Source organism: Delphinus delphis, chromosome 15, assembly GCF_949987515.2.
Source record: "Delphinus delphis chromosome 15, mDelDel1.2, whole genome shotgun sequence".
NCBI classification, from domain to species: domain Eukaryota; kingdom Metazoa; phylum Chordata; class Mammalia; order Artiodactyla; family Delphinidae; genus Delphinus; species Delphinus delphis.
In genome coordinates this window covers 46,708,293-46,724,479 of record NC_082697.1, presented here as the reverse complement: position 1 = coordinate 46,724,479, position 16,187 = coordinate 46,708,293, and the positions used below count along the sequence as shown (strand labels likewise).

Sequence of the window (16,187 nt, the reverse complement as noted above, 5' to 3'; positions counted from 1 at the left end):
TGGATGGATGGATGGATGGATGGATGGGTGGGTGATTGGATGGATGAAAAGGGAGGGAAGAAAGGAGGGAGGGAAGGAAGATAGGAGGAAAGAAGAGAGAGAGCAGGAAAGAAAGGAATGGAAGGAAGGTGAATGAATATCTCTTTCCTGCTCCTAGTATCAATGTTATTTTTATTTTATGTTTTTTTAATTTTCCCAGCCAATTTCCACCGCAAAGCGTCAGTGATCATGGTAGATGAGCTGCTGTCAGCCTACCCACACCAGCTCTCTTTCTCTGAGGCTGGTCTTCGAATCATGATCACCAGCCACTTTCCCCCCAAGACTCGACTCTCCATGGCCAGTCGCATGTTGATCAATGAGGTATCTGGGAAAGCACAGTCCATCTGCCGTGGACGGGGTGGGAAACTGGGAAGGGGAGAAAGTTTCCTGGTCTGAAGGTAGAAGCACCTACCTCCGTGTTTCACACAATAATATCCCGCAGCCATTTCCCAACATCTTCGCTCTCTGGACCAGCTGTGCATCTTGGTCCTTGCCCTTCTCTCCACATGTCCAGAGACGTGGTCCAGCTCCCAGTTATACCGAAAAACTCTTCTATCCCTTCCACCTACCTTCTTCTTTTTATCTTCCATCTGAATAAAGCCCTCCGATGTGAATGCACAGTAGTTGCTAAATCAAGGTTACCCTAGTTTAAAGTAATGCAGAGTCTCTGACCTGAATTTTCCTGGGTGTTCCTTTCTCCAGAACGGCAGCCTCACTGACCCAGTAATCCAAACACACGTGTATGGCTTTCTCACATATGGACCGAGGAATTTCTACACTCTGGAGGAGAACGTTAACACCCCAGCACACAGGGACTCAAGAACCCTGATAGGAAAGCAGTGCCCATCTGAGACATGGGGATTCTCCTCTGAAGGCATTTGCACGTTCCAGTGGGTCAGAAAGATGAATCCTTCCTCGCAGAGTTGGTTGTCACTTTGAGGAGTCCCTTAGAGCTTCTCTGCAGAGCCTTCTGGAAGCACCTCCTTGCCAGCTGACTGGGAAATAGCCCAATAGCGGGTGTTCTGGGTGTGAGGACTTGCAGCCCCTCTGGCCGTATTAGAACATGCCTTTCTTTTTCCAGAGACAAAGACTGATAAACAGCAGGGCTTATGCCAATGGGGAATCCGAGGTGGCCATCAAAATCCCGATTAAGCACACGGTGGAGAACGGGATGGGGCCCAGCAGCACCCTGGACAGAGGTGTGAACGGGACGCGGGGGGACGACGTTGTTGCCGAGGCTGGCAACGAGACGGAGAATGAGAACGAGGACAACGAGAACGACGAGAACGAGGGCGAGGAGGACGAAGAGGACGAGGAAGGGCCGTACACGCCGTTCGACCCCCCCTGTAAGAGGTCCCGCGTCTGGGCTGGGCTGGGCTGGGCTGGGCTGGGCTGTGGGGTCTGGAGCTATTTTGAGGCTGCTGAGTTGATGCCCTTGACTTGGGTGACCTTTCTGATTTTAAATTCAAGGAAATAGCTCTGTATGACGTAGAAGTATTTATGTTAATTTTTTTTTTTTTTTTTTTTTTTTTTTTGCGGTACGCGGGCCTCTCACTGTTGTGGCCTCTCTCGTTGTGGAGCACAGGCTCCGGACGCACAGGCTCAGCGGCCATGGCTCACGGGCCCAGCCGCTCCACGGCATATGGGATCTTCCCGGACCGGGGCACGAACCCGTGTCCCCTGCATCGGCAGGTGGACTCTCAACTGCTGCACCACCAGGGAAGCCCTATGTTAATTTTTACAGCGGATAAGACTCTATTGTAGGGGGTCCAAAGATGACCAAGATGGTGACACTCGGTCATGGGCTGAAATGTGGGCATTTCGAGGAGGCTCTCCCTCAGCTGTTCCTCGGGGTCCCCTGGAGCTAAGGAGGAAAGCCCGTGACCCTGTTGGCCAGGCATATGGTGCTGGGGGGAGAAGGGCTTCACCCACCCCGTTGCAGTTGGTGGGAGGCTGTCCTGGCAAAGCCAGCCCTGGGGGCCCAGCAGCCCTCCCAGGCGGCCTTTGCTCTTCCCTCATCCCCATTCAGGCCCCACCTGTCCCAGGACCTGCTGTTTCCAGGATGGGCATCACAGGAGATGCACACCCAGGTAGACAGTGCCTAAATCACACCGTGGGGCTGGCCCAGGGAATCCCCCGGCTCCTTGACGGGTGGAGGCACAGGCGGAGGCTGGAAAAGCTTTCAGGACCCCGGCCACCAGGGCAGTGTCCTTCTCCCCCGACTGCTGCCTCCAGCAAGGCTTGGCTGTTCCCGCAGCCTTGTCCCCCAGCCCTACCCATTAGGGGAACGGGTGGACCAAACCCAAAGAATTCTGCTAGACCTTCCGGAAGTTTCTGGCTGTTTTCAAGAAAGAGTGCAATGGTCCAATTCGCATTCATTGCCAAGTGTGTGAAGTTTAATTAGCCTGTGTGTCTTCTCTGAGGTGCTGGGATGGATGGGGGCTGTAGGTTTTCAGGCGGGAGTGCTGGTTCCACGTGAAAGGCCGTTTAATGGTGAGGCGTGGGCACAGGGTATCAGAGTCGTATGTTACTTTTGGACGCAGGCTCCTTCTCTACCCCTCTTTGTGTCCAGGGACAGCAGGTAAAGCTCAGGGGGGCACCGGGGCCCCCTCAGGGCTCCTGAGATCTCAACCTGGTCAAGGGCTGACCAAAACTAACTAGAAAATACCCACCCAGATTCCTAGACCCCAAACTCCAGAATCGCCCACCCAGAGTTAAATCATTACTTGTTAGTAGCTTATCTTGCTAGAAAAAACTATCCTGGTTCTTTATCCATTTTGCCACCTTTGGCAACATTTCTTGGCAACCTTCCTATCGCCCAGGACAAACATATATTAAGGATGAAATGACCAGACCACCCCGCTCCTCCTTCGTAAGGCCTTGTGTTCATTTTCTACTGCTTTGTAACAAGTGAGAACAAGCCTCGCGGCTTAAACCTGTTGGTTTGCTCGGGTTCTGGGGGTCAGAAGTCCGGCGTGGCCCGGCTGGGTGTTCCCAGGCTCACAGGGCCGTGATGGAGGTGGGTGGACAGGGCTGTGGGCCTTCCTAGAGGCCCCGGCACACTTGGGTTCCTGGCAGGAGTGGGTTCCTGGTGGCTGCAGGGCTGAGTCTGTCTCCTCCTCGTGGCTGTCACCGGGGCTGCTCCCTGCCCCAAGGCCACCGTCTTCTGCTCCCGTGGCCCCTCGTCTAGCAAACCAGCACCGTGTGTTGTGTCTGGTCCTCCCCACACTCCCCACCCCTCTAGCCTCCCCTTCTGCTTCCGAGGGCTCCCGTGATGGGTCGTGACCTGCCTGTCTGGAGCCTAGCACAGTTAGGGCTGGTGGTTCATCCTTCCCACCGGCTGTGAAAACTGGGGCACAGACCTTGGGGGCCACACCTGGAATTCCGCCTCCCCCAGCCCATGTTTCTAGAGTTCACCATCAGCAGCCCGCAACCAAGCTCCAGGAGCGCTTACTTGGCTAAAGTCTTACCCCGACGAAGGAAGCCGTGAGGCCAGTTGACGAGTTTGTAAGTGGCTGGCGCTGTGCTGGCCCCGGAGCCCAGGAGCCCACGTGCACCCCTCCGGGAAAACATCAGAGCCACGTGTGTGAGAGCAGACAACCCTCATCACTCAGTGAGACAGAGGGGCCCCCTGTGGGTCACGTGTTCCCTGTTCCTCACCTGGACGAGGTACACCCCGGACCTAACTGTGAGGCTTCGGGGTATCTTGAACTTCTGCTCCCCACCCTTGCCCCTGGGATTAGGATGCAGATGTGGAGGCCCCAGGGCCTTCTCACGTGTTGGGAGACATGGCTGCAGGTGTGGGCTCAGGCACCCACCTCAGGCACCCTCTGTCCTTTGGAAGCACAGGCCTGCAAGGAGGAGGGATGTTGTGCGTGGTCCTGCCACCCCAGGGGTCTCGGCTTCACCCCAGGGCCCCGAGGTGCTGAGACCGGAAGTAGGATCCTGAGTCCTCCTACACCAGCCCTTCTCACCTGGGCATCCTTGACAAAGGGTGGGCTCTGATTCGGGAGGGCCGGGTGTGGCCCAAGATTCTGCGTCTCTAACAGGCCCTCAGGTGATGCCGATCTGCTGGTCCATGGGCCACCGTGGGTGGCGGGGGCTAGAGGCCCGCGGTCCCACCAGCCATCTTCACGGTTCCTCTGTGTCGCCGGGAAGCCTAGGTCAGGGCCTGGTTCTGCCTCTGAAGTGGAGGATGGGCTTGTCCGAGTGTGGCCCCCTGTCCTCCACCAGCTGCTGAGAAACCCCGTTCCCGGGCCCGGAACCTCCATTCGAGGCTGGGGGCTGAGTGTCCGGCCAGGCCTTCCCCTGGGCAGGGCCGCTTCGTCCCAGTGGTGAGTGGGTGGAGGCCCTCAGGCCAGCAGAGGGCCCTTGAGGGTCCTCTCAGGCCAAGTTCCTTCGGCCTGTAAAAGGCCCCTGCACTGGGTGAGGATGTGTTTCCCTCCCACGGGAATCCTGCAGGGGCCTGGGTTCCCTGTGTTTCTGCCACCAGGGCTTGACTAGACTGTGTATAATGAACAAGTAAGTAACTGTGTGGGAGTGTGTAAACAGATGCATATATAGGACATGCGTGTATTTGTGTGTATGTGCATATATGTACTCTGTGCACATGTATGATTGAGTTAATGTGTGCATGTAACATGGTTTCTATATACTGTATACATTTAATATAGTGTATATTAATACACGAATATTTACACATAGTTAACATATCGTGTATTATATAATATATACACCTATATTAACACATGTTTATGTGCATATAACGTACATATAGGTTGCATACATGTATTTATTATATATACCTATGCATAGTGTATGTATCTATATGTCTACATACATATAAATTGTACTTATATTCTTACCTCTTATGAGAAGAAAGCCTTCTTACTACTGACTGACAGAAAGAGAAACAATTACATGTGTATGGAGGTAAATACACTTCCCTGGAGCACAAACTGAAACAAAATACACCAAAATATTAGTATGTTTATCCTAGGTGAAATTATTTTTTGTTTTCTCTACACTTTCCATTTTAACACAATGTGCATTTTTATTGCCTATATAATTAGAACAAATGTATATACTTAGTTCTGGGTCTGCAATACTGAGCAATGACTTTTCCTCCGTCTGACAGTATTAAGCTTCCTAAAAAGCTTGGTCAGCACTATATAACTCAGTATAGTCTCAACTGGTCTCAAAGCAGTGACCATTTCATAATAAAAATATACTGAATTGCTATGTTGTGCATCTGCAACTAATGTCATATTGTATGTTAATTATAACTCAGTAAAATTAAAAATTAATAAAAGTTTTAAAATAAATTTTTAAAGGACTATAACTTGGGAACAAGTTCTCTGCTTTTTAGGAAGAGTGATGCTCAACGGGGTGCTCTGTGCTCAGAGTCCTAAGCTCACGCCCTTGCTTCATCCCCTGACTTTCTGGCTGATTTTGAAAACATCACATAATCGCTGCGACATCAGGTTCAGGTGCAGGGAGTGGTGTTTTGTTAATTCGCTGCTATGTCCTCAGCACCTGAAGCACTGCCCGCACAGAGCGGTGTAGTGGGCGTTCACTAAATATTTGTTAAATTGATGAATAGACCTACTCACCACGAGCCGGGGAAGGCTGTATTTAGACCACATGACAATGGAACAAAAGATGAGAAAATGTCCAGAAATACTGGCTGAAAGAAGAAGGGATACAGTTTTTACCCCTTTGTTCAGAAATAGAAATTTCGACGATCCTTACCTGAACGCTCCTGGTGCTCGACATCACATAAAAAGCACATTTCTGCATCGCTTGGTGTGTTTGAGGAGTTACATTTGTTATATTACATTTAAAGGCTCGTTGCAGATGATACTCTGAATTTCTGTTTTGTTGTTGTCAGAGTGGAGCTGTAAGTTAAAGAAAACATATCATTTTTAATGATAGTGAAAACCATTTTCTAGATATAATGCCCTTCCAGTGTCAAGTCAGAATTTTTAAAGCAGCTGAGAGAAAAAACCTCAAAACTCACTGGTGTGAACTTACACTGCTTGCAACTTTCCCTCACCAGTATCATGTGCTAAGCTCTCGCAGTCATAGTTCTGACCTCATTTTCTTCTCTTTTTTATTTTCTGAAGAATGACAGAGCCAGATTGAAGTCATTTCTCTCCCCATTCTTGTGTTTCTTTGTTACTTTGATTGGGTGTGTATTTTTTTTTTTTTTTTTTTTTTGTGGTACGCGGGCCTCTCACTGCTGTGGCCTCTCCCGTTGCGGAGCACAGGCTCCGGACGCGCAGGCTCAGCGGCCATGGCTCACGGGCCCAGCCGCTCCACGGCATGTGGGATCTTCCCGGACCGGGGCACGAACCCGTGTCCCCTGCATCAGCAGGCGGACTCTCAACCACTGTACCACCAGGGGTGTGTGTGTGTCTCTCTCTCTCTCTCTCTCTCTCTCTCTCTCTCTGTGTCTCTGTCTGTCTATCTGTCTCTCCCTCCCCCTGGGAGGGCATTAGGAGGACTGGGTGGTCAGTGAGGGGATGCCAGGGCCCCAGGTGCATCCCTTATCGCCACAGTGCAGGCTTTAGGAATGTGTGGAATTCCAGGAAGCATTTGGGATCCAAGGATCTGGCTGTGTTCTGGATGGTGCAGCATTTGAAAGCCCCTCACAGAAAGCTCCCAGACAGCCTAGTTGCTTTGTAATCCAGCCAGACACAGGCAGTGTTCTCATTGTTCACTCACCACCTCCAAACCTTAAATCTAAACAGATGCATAGCAGCTAATGGAGAGGGACTCCTCCTTTCTTACAAATGTGTTCTCTTTGCTTTATTGCGCACCTGTAAGTGGGATGCCCTTAGATTCTCAAAAGCAGATAGTTTCCTTTGGTTCGTCTGATTAGATTGTTCATAGTTATGTCATTACTGTTGATACTAATATGTATGGAGCATGTGATGTGTGCCCTGCACTGTTCGTGGCATCAAAACAGAGTGATGAACAAGTTGGAGAAAACACTCCTTCTTATAGAGTTTATATTCTAGTTTGGGGGCAACTGAAAATAGTGAGGAAACAAATAAACCTGTTAATTTCAAATAGAAAACATTTGCTATGAAGCAGATAAATGCAGGTGATGGGAAAGCAAGGAGTGGGGTGGGAGGGGATCTCAGACTGGGTGATCTGAGGGGTCTGGTGACATTTGTGTTGGGAGGTCACCTGCTCAACAGGACAGACACAGCCACAAGCTCTATCCAGAGGGAACCACAGATGCAAAGTCCCTGAGGCAGAAGGAGGCTTGGAGCCAGGGGAGTGTGTAAGCAGGGGGAGTGGCAGACAGGAGCCAAACCAGTCAATGATTTGCCTTGTGGGAAGATGTGGTTTTACTCTGAGGGCACTGGAAGCCAGTGGAAGGTTCTAGAACAGTTTGCTTTCTGAGACTCTGGCTGTCAGTGGCACGCAGATGGAGGTGGGGCAGGTGAGGGAGCTGGGAGTCCCCTTAGGAAGCCAGGTCTTCAGCCAGGTCATAGATGGAGGACCTGGTCCAGGGAGAGGCCATGGGGATAGGAGGATGCAGACGGATCGAGTTCCCTGGGCAGGTGGCCAGGGTTGAGGTGGGGAATGAAAGAATGGAGAGTCAGGAAAGATTCTGAGGGTTTTGAGTCCAGTAACGTGCAAACTTATGTTGCCCCAATCCCTGTCCTAATGGTTCATTTAATTCTGCCAGCAACCCTCAAGCTCAGTGTTTCTGTGTCCACATTTTACAGATGAGGAAACTGAGGCTTAGGGAATTTAAGTAACTGAGGTACTCGACTCCGGCAGAACGGGTTCTGGACCCAGCGCTGTCTGATGAGAAAGCCCCCATCTCCCCCTAGAGACCACCCTGCCGTCCAGGGAGACCAGGGGCCAAAAGTGGTGTTGTGTAACTTTACTCTGCAGTTTTCCTCTTAAATAGTTTTAGGAACCTGTTTGGAGACTGGTAAGAGACGTATGAATAAGTGCTGGATGCTAGCATAAAATTATAAAATAAATTGTAAAATTATAAAATAAATTTTATTCATACTATTCAAAATGTAATTTTAAAAATACCTCCTTAACTCTGGAGGGAATATAAAACGGAATAATCATTTTAGAAAACAGTTTAGTGTTTCTTACAAAGTTAAACAAACACCCACCCTATGACTCAGCAATTCGACTCCTGGCTCTTTGCCCAAGAGAAATGGAAACACGCCCGCAAAAAGACTCCTACAAGAAAGCTCCCTGCCTCTTTCCTTGTAATACCTGAAAACTGGCAACAACCCAAATCCCCTCCACGGAAGAATGGATAAACAAATCGTGGTGTATTCACAGGATGGGACACTACAGAGCAATTAGGAATGAATTGCACATGAATGAAACTCAGAAAACATTATGTTGAATAAAAGAAGGTAGACACACAAAAAAATACAATATGATTTCATTTATTTGAAGCTGGAGAACAGGAAAAACTAATCTATGGTGGTAGAGGGGTGGGATGTTGACCAGAAGGATGCACACAGAGAACTTTCTGGAAGATGGAGATCTTGCTATTTCTTTTTAGAGGTGAGTTAGCACTTAAGCAGGATGGTAATAATGGCCAAAGGAGAACTACTGTGTTTCTCAAATCTGAGGCTACAGGAACTTGTGGTAATGTTGTCACCAAAATAAGCATTTATGGGTGTCTCATACTCAGCACTCAGGCAGCACTCAGAGATGGTAGGATCAGGTCATCACTGACAGATCCATCATCTTGTCCGTGGCAGTAAGTAGTTAGAGCCAGGCAGCAATTATGGATTTGCAAATCCATAGCAGCCTGGGATGCGGACACTCAAGTGGTGTTTTGACAACCTTGAGAGCTTTCAGATGGTCTTTCAAGATTTCAGCAAGTTGACAGAGGATGTTGATCAATTCCACTAGGTGGCGCCGTGCCCGCTGACGCCTTAGAATCTGGGAAGATGTAGCTGCCTGTCCATGGGGAGAAGGACCCAGAGGCAGCTGGCGGTCTCTACCTCCCCTCCCCCACCTCCACCCCGACCCCTCACTCTCCCCCCACCCCGTTTGTATCCTGAGAATCCTCCTCATCCTTTTCCACCTGGCTCCAGTTGCCTGAGTAGCAGGTGGCAGTGGATAACTTTTTATTCCGCTTGGTTTTGTTGCTGGTGGAAAGCCATTGGAGTCTACCGGGAAAAGAGCAACATGGTCAGGCTTATTTCACAGGCCTTCCGTTAGGATGTAAATGTCCGGGGACAGCCGTGCAGAGGGTGGAGCAGAGACATGTAGCTCGCTGATTTATTTTTTTTTTCTTTTTGCCTTTGTTGTTTTCCCAGCTGGCAAACTGGAAACAGTGAAATGGGCGTTCACCTGGCCCCTGAGCTTTGTCTTGTACTTCACTGTCCCCAACTGCAACAAGCCCCGCTGGGAGAAGTGGTTTATGGTGACCTTCGCTTCCTCCACGCTGTGGATCGCAGCCTTCTCCTACATGATGGTGTGGATGGTGAGTCCAGGACCCCGTGCAGTGCCGGATCTCTTCAGAGAGAAATACTCTCACCCAGAGGGGAGTAGGCGCAGGGGTTTCAGCCCAGTAACTGTATCAGTCAGCTGTCGCTGCAACACACTGTGTAACAACCAGCCCTAAATTCCGTGGTTTAGAATCACAAGACTTTATGCTCCTGCTCACATGTCGACAGGTAGACCATAGAGTAACTGATCTTAGCGGGCACTGGCTAAGCCGTCTGCTTCCAGCTCCAGCGTGGTTACCTTTGATTCAGGCAGCAGGTGGGGTTCATGTCTACTCCGTGTGTGTGTGCTCATTTTCTTTGGACCAGTGGCTACCTGGGGAATGTCTTCTCACGGTGGATCATTGGAATGCAGGAGGGCAAGGGCATACACAGGTGCCTCCCAGGCCCTTGGCTTGAGACTTCCACCCACACTCCATCAGTCAAGCCCGACATCCATGGAGTGGGGGAAATATACTCCACCCGCTCTAGTGGAAAGTCCAGCAGGGTCACAGGCAGCCAGCGTGGAGGAAGGGTGGGAGGCATGGGGGGGCTGACAATCCCATCCATCATAGTCACTCCTCATCTCCGCTCAGTTTCTTCAACCAGAAAATGAAGTCATTGGACCAGGTGAATGCTCAAGTGTCCCTTCTGAAGCTGCAACAATGATTCAAGGATTGGCATGGATTGAGGGACCACTGCTCAAAAGAGCCTCTGCCCCAAAGCCATTCCAGGAAACCCAGCCACCCAGAGTGCACTTCCCATCTATGACTCTGGTTTCTAACTGAGGAGTGAACCTAATTCATTAGAATTGGAGTTGGGCAGAAATTAAAGCCATGACAAAGTTATGTGCCTGTAATCATGCTTGAGCATCAGGTAGAGATGCAGTATAAATTCTGGAGAATTACACTCAAGAGCTAAAAAGAGGTTCTGAAAAGATTATTTTAGAGGTAATAACAAATGTGTAAACCTGACCCAATTAACTCGTAATTATCCCGTGCCTTCAACACCACAGACAAATAATTATCCCGTGCCTTCAACATCACAGACAAATAATTATCCCGTGCCTTCAACATCACAGACAAATAATTATCCCGTGCCTTCAACATCACAGACAAATAATTATCCCGTGCCTTCAACATCACAGACAAATAATTATCCCGTGCCTTCAACATCACAGACAAATAATTATCCCGTGCCTTCAACATCACAGACAAACATAATTTTTTTTCAACCCAAGTCTTATAGCCAGGGGTTTCTCCTTCATCCTTTGTTCATTGAAGTTTTTATTTGACACATTCATTGGGTGCCAGGTTTGGGGAATAGCATTCGTGTCCCTGAACTCCGGGTGGCCCAGTGGTTTTCTCTGAAGTCCACTAACACGCGAAGTAGCCTACGGATCCGAGGTTCGCCCTCCTTCTGTTTGCCTCCTTCCACTCTGGGGGAGGTTCTGAGAAGCCCTGAGAAACGGCCAGGAGTAAGCGGGAAACCAGGAGAAGCCCCGAGACCTGGTCCAGCCACCCGGAGAATCACTTCCCCCAAACGCCAGCCTCAGCCGTAACCATGGTAACCACAGTAACAGCAGGGCGAGGGCAGCGGCCCCTTCCCAGGCCAAATCCCATGGAGCCAAACCAATTCCTGCAGAGACCCCGCTGAGGGTGAGAAAGGAAAAACAAGGATGCTTGCAGCTCCATTTCACAAAAGCCTCCAGAACAGACAGAAGAAACGCTGTGTTTCTGCTCTCGCTTTCCTCCCTGGAGAGGGGAAAGCAGAGAACCCGAGGCCACCCCAAATTCAGTTCAGCACCGGATGGAAATGACATGCATTCCCTGTTTGAAAGGGACCAAGCCAGGCATCCCTACGGATTTAACTAACATCCCCCAAACCTTTGGACGGGGAGGGAGTGAGGCCAGGCTCCAGCGCAGGGGTCCCAGAGGAGCTGGGAGGAGTGGGCTACTTGCCACAGCCCATTTGCATTTCTGGTAATTTTACAGAAAGTGAGGGAGGGCACGTGGCATCCCACAATGACCTCGTCGGTTCGCCTCCTGCAAGTTTTCCTCTCCTGAAGCCAGCGGACCCGGGATGGGTCTCTTTCCACTTACTCACTTTTGCCACTTGCCCCTCCTCACGCCTTCTCACCCACTGCTTTCCTCCCAGTTTGCCCATCTGGAAACTGGGGGCCAGAATGGGCTCATTTAATGGGATGGAGGCACTGCGTCCTCGTCAGGTGTTCTTCCTCCAGCTAAGCCCCTCCTGTGTAAATAGAGGTGCTGCCGGTGCCAACGGGCGCAGCCTGAATGCCCGGGTGGGAATGTCCCCCCACCCCGGGCCACTCCCCAGTGCATGGGCCTTGGGCGATGCCTCTGTGTCCTCGTGTGAAGAATGCAGATAAGCACCTACTCCCTGGGGTTGTGGTGAGAATGGAATAAGTTAAAGCCCAGGAGCATCACTCAGCACTAACAGAAGTGCCTGAGTACTAGATAAACGTAAGCCACTGTGGGGCAGAGGGTGACGTGGGCAGAGGTGACGTCCCCAGGCTTCCAACAAGAGAGGAGAGGAATCAGCTGCTTATGGCTTTTCCTACAAGGCTGGACGGTGTGAGTCAGCCCCTTCCCAGCTCCTGTAAAGTCTCATTATGCAGCCAGCATGGGACGTGGACGCTTGCGTTCCCAGCACAGCATGGCAGCCGTCCGTTCTGGGTTTCCCAGGAACATCCTGAGTTCAGATACTGTCCCTGTATTGCCTTTTCCCAGAAACCCTGTTTCTCCTCCCTCAGGCCGCCTGCCTCACCCAAAGGAACAAGTAAGAGAGGCCAGTCTTTGGTTGGAGAGCATGGGCTCCGTAACTGCACCCTGGTCCCCTGCCAGCAGCCCCGTCTGCGCCCTGAGAGGTTCCTCGTCCGTCTGTCTTGATACAGAGAGCAGACGTGGCCCCCAGAGAGACCATCTAGATTGCAGACTTTTCAGCTTTTTGCTGGGAGGGTCTGCGGGCAGGTGGGGCTGCTGCCAGCCCTCAGCTCTCCTCTTCCCGCCTCTCCCAGGTCACGATCATCGGGTACACGCTGGGGATTCCCGACGTCATCATGGGGATCACCTTCCTGGCAGCCGGAACCAGCGTGCCCGACTGCATGGCCAGCCTCATTGTGGCCAGACAAGGTGGGACCCCGAATGGGGCGGGGCTGGGACACGAAGGCAGGACTTCCTACTTGGGAGGCGGGGGGAGGTCACACGGCAGTTACCGGGGCACCAAATCCCAGCTGGGAAGGAGCACTGGGCTGCTTCTGTGCCACGCTGGTGAAAAGGCTTCCTGGCATTAGAATAACAAGGAAACAAGCCAGAGGTCTACCCTCGAGGAAGGCAGAGACGCTTCCTGGGTCGCACCCACATCCTCTCTGGAGGTTGTATTACTTCTGTTATTAAAAATAGTAATAAAGGGCTTCCCTGGTGGCGCAGTGGTTGAGAGTCCGCCTGCCGATGCAGGGGACACGGGTTCGTGCCCCGGTCCGGGAAGATCCCACATGCCGCGGAGCGGCTGGGCCCATGAGCCGTGGCCGCTGAGCCTGCGCGTCCGGAGCCTGTGCTCCGCAACGGGAGAGGCCACAGCAGTGAGAGGCCCGCGTACCGCAAAAAAAAAAAAAAAAGTAATAAAGACAATGATGGCTAACCTTTGCCACAACTGAACAGAGCAGTTTAAGCACACGATGTTACTTCATAACTCTATGAGTTAGAGACAATCATATATGCATTTTGTGGATGAGAAAACTGAGGCTTCAAGAGGACAGACCCCATAGCCTAAGGTTTACCCACTGCAGAACCCCTCAAAGTGCCAGTTGCCAGAGGTCACTCTTCAGTGTATGACAGACCCTCCCTCCCTCAAAACCAAGGTCACCGTTCACCTGCCCCGCTCTAGGTGGATGCCCCCTGGATGGCTGTGCACCTCCCAACCCCCACTCTAATTTATGTGCCTGATTTGTGTGGGAGGAGACTGGTTTTCAGCAAACACAACCTGTGGCTCCCAGCCTTAGCACAGTGCCCTCCACTGGTCCTTGTGGAATTCTGCTGGTTACATTATTTTCCTTAATGTTGCTCAGTTATTTAGAAGAAGAATTGGATACAGCGTAGAGCAGATGGGTGATGACACTGAACCATGGGTTCAGTGAACCGTGGGTCGGTGAACTCAGGAGCCCTTTATAGACTGCTGAGTTTATTTCTTTCTATAGGATGCTTCAGAATTTTGGGGACCATAGTTGGTTTTCAAATTACATTTAAGCTCAGCAGTTCAATAGAATGTATATTTCATCCTGTTCTATTGAAAAAATGCACACAAAAAAAGAAAATGTGTATTCAATAGACTATTTTACAATCTGTATCATCCTACAATGATGGATGGCCTGGGAGAGACCTGGGCACGTGGGTCTCTGGCTGTCAGACCAGGGGCTCGAGAGAGTCATTAGGGGCCAGGGCACCGCCCAGGGGCCACCTCCCTCACTCAGGTAATCTCTTGTCCTCGCAGGCATGGGGGATATGGCCGTGTCCAACTCCATCGGGAGCAATGTTTTTGACATCCTCATTGGCCTCGGGCTCCCCTGGGCCCTGCAGACCCTGGCTGTGGATTACGGATCCTATGTAAGTGGTTTTTCTGCTTTTCGTGGCCTCGGCCACTGTAACTGTGTCTCAGGGCAAAGGAGGTGTGGGAACACTCACGTGGAGGGGAAAACAAATTCTCCTGGCCAGGTTCTCGCGAGGTCAGGCTCATGTGGGAACATTCAGGACTTGAGAGCAGAGCTGGTAGGCGGTTTCTGGGGAGGGCCTGATAGTAGATATTTTAGGCTTTGCCACCCGGACGGTCTCTGTCACAGCTGTCATCAGCTCGGTTGTGGTGGCCTGAGGCGGCCACGGATGATGGCAAGTGGATGAGCGTGGCTGTTTCAGTGCAACTTTATGTATAGAAACTGAAATTTGAATTTCAGATAATTTTCACACGTCATGATACATTATGATTCTTTCGAATCTTTTCAACCAATGAAAAACGTAAAAACCCTTCTTAACTCACGGGCTGTGCAGAAACAGCCAGGGGGCCAGGTTTGTCCCATGGGATTTGTTTGGCATGCAAAACATTTTTATTCATGAAGGAAGGGCACAAAATACCCGATGCTGTCTCTGCCAGGGACCTGGCAACAGTCAGACCCCACAGTGATGGCCCCCGCGCTCCTTCTCAAGGCTAAGCCGGCTGTGACTCCAGGTGGATTTGCAGGTGGGTGACACGGGCGGTCCAGGTAGATTTCAGGGCTCTTTCCCAGCTTCCCAAAGTGTCCCTCCTCTGCTCATGGGCACTTCTCTCCCAGACACTGTCCAAAGATGGAAGGAGAAACTACAGTTAGAGATTTCTCTCTGTATCTGGAAGAAAACAGTATTATTTATGCCTCTGAAGTTTTCACACCCAGCCCAGCGTCGGGTGCTACTCTAAGTGTGTTACTGAGCGTTGCTTCAGTCTGTCTGTGTAATGTGTTGTCAGTAAGTGTATTTTCTGAAGACAATATGGTGGCTCATTTTATCAGATGATGGTTGTCTCCGAGTTGCTTCACTCATGGCTGTTTCAGGTAGGGAAGGTGTGTCCGGTGATGAAATTGAAATCCATGCAGAAAGGCCACACGTTTTTGGTTCATTTGAAGCTACCTGTTGGCAGAGAGGTTTCACCAGAGGGTAAAGATAAGCACAAGAAGTTGGAAGGAAGCAGAACGTGTCCTAAGGAGCCGAGATCTTTCCTCTGCTGTCTATGAAATTGCGGGATGACGTGGTGAGAGAGGACGCATGACATTACCTCGGGGGGTCTGGGAAGGCTCCTTCCAAGAGGTGACTGTGAGTTAAAGTCTGAATAACTAGAGAGAGACAACCATGGGAAAATTGGGGCAGGGCAGAGCAAAAGCATTGCAGGCAGAAGGAACAGCCCGTGCAAAGGCCCTGAGGCAACAGTGCACTTGGCCTGTTGGAGAGAAGGAAGGGATTCAGGGTAAGTGGAGCAGAGTGAGCCTGGGGGCTCGTGGCCTGAGATGCACTTGTGGGACAGGCAGGCCCAGATCATGTGGGTGCTCGTTTGACAGTTAATAAGAAATGACAACATTCAAACTGACGTGACATATGGATTTACAAAATGATGTTTTTGGTGACTTTTATGAGAGATTCAGCGGCATGAGTTTTTTTTTAAACTGTGTTTTAATTGATCTTTCTTTAATTACCAGAGAGACTGCGTATTCTTTTTTACATGTATTGGCCTTTTGCGTTCTTCTTTAGGATAATTATCTCTTTATGCGCTTTACCCAATTTTCCATTAGAGGTTACTGTGTTTTTTGTGGGTGAGTTGATTCTTTTTTCATTTTTTTCCCTTAATAATTTTTTAAAAATTTATTTTATTGAAGTAGAGTTGATTTACAATGTTCTGTTAGTTTCTAGTGTACAGCAAAGTGATTCGGTTGTACCTATATATACATTCTTTTTCATGTTCTTTTCCATCACGGTTTATCACAGGATATTGAATATAGTTCCCTGTGCTATACATTAGGACCTTGTTGTTTATCCATCCTATATATAATAGCTTGTATCTGCTAATCCCAAACTCCCACTCCATCCCAACCCTGTTCTCCCTCCCCCTTGGCAACCACAA

At 50.2% G+C, this 16,187-nt stretch overlaps 1 protein-coding gene across 1 annotated transcript in view; it reads left to right on the top strand.

Moving 5' to 3' along the window:
• Positions 1-16,187, top strand: part of SLC24A3 (solute carrier family 24 member 3) — a 460,336-nt gene that overhangs the window by 422,928 nt on the left and 21,221 nt on the right. Inside the window, exons 11-15 of the mRNA XM_060032943.1 lie at positions 200-360; positions 1,121-1,385; positions 9,360-9,526; positions 12,568-12,682; positions 14,040-14,152. Of these exons, the coding sequence (XP_059888926.1) occupies positions 200-360; positions 1,121-1,385; positions 9,360-9,526; positions 12,568-12,682; positions 14,040-14,152 (821 nt within the window). The remainder of the gene's footprint in view (positions 1-199; positions 361-1,120; positions 1,386-9,359; positions 9,527-12,567; positions 12,683-14,039; positions 14,153-16,187) is intronic.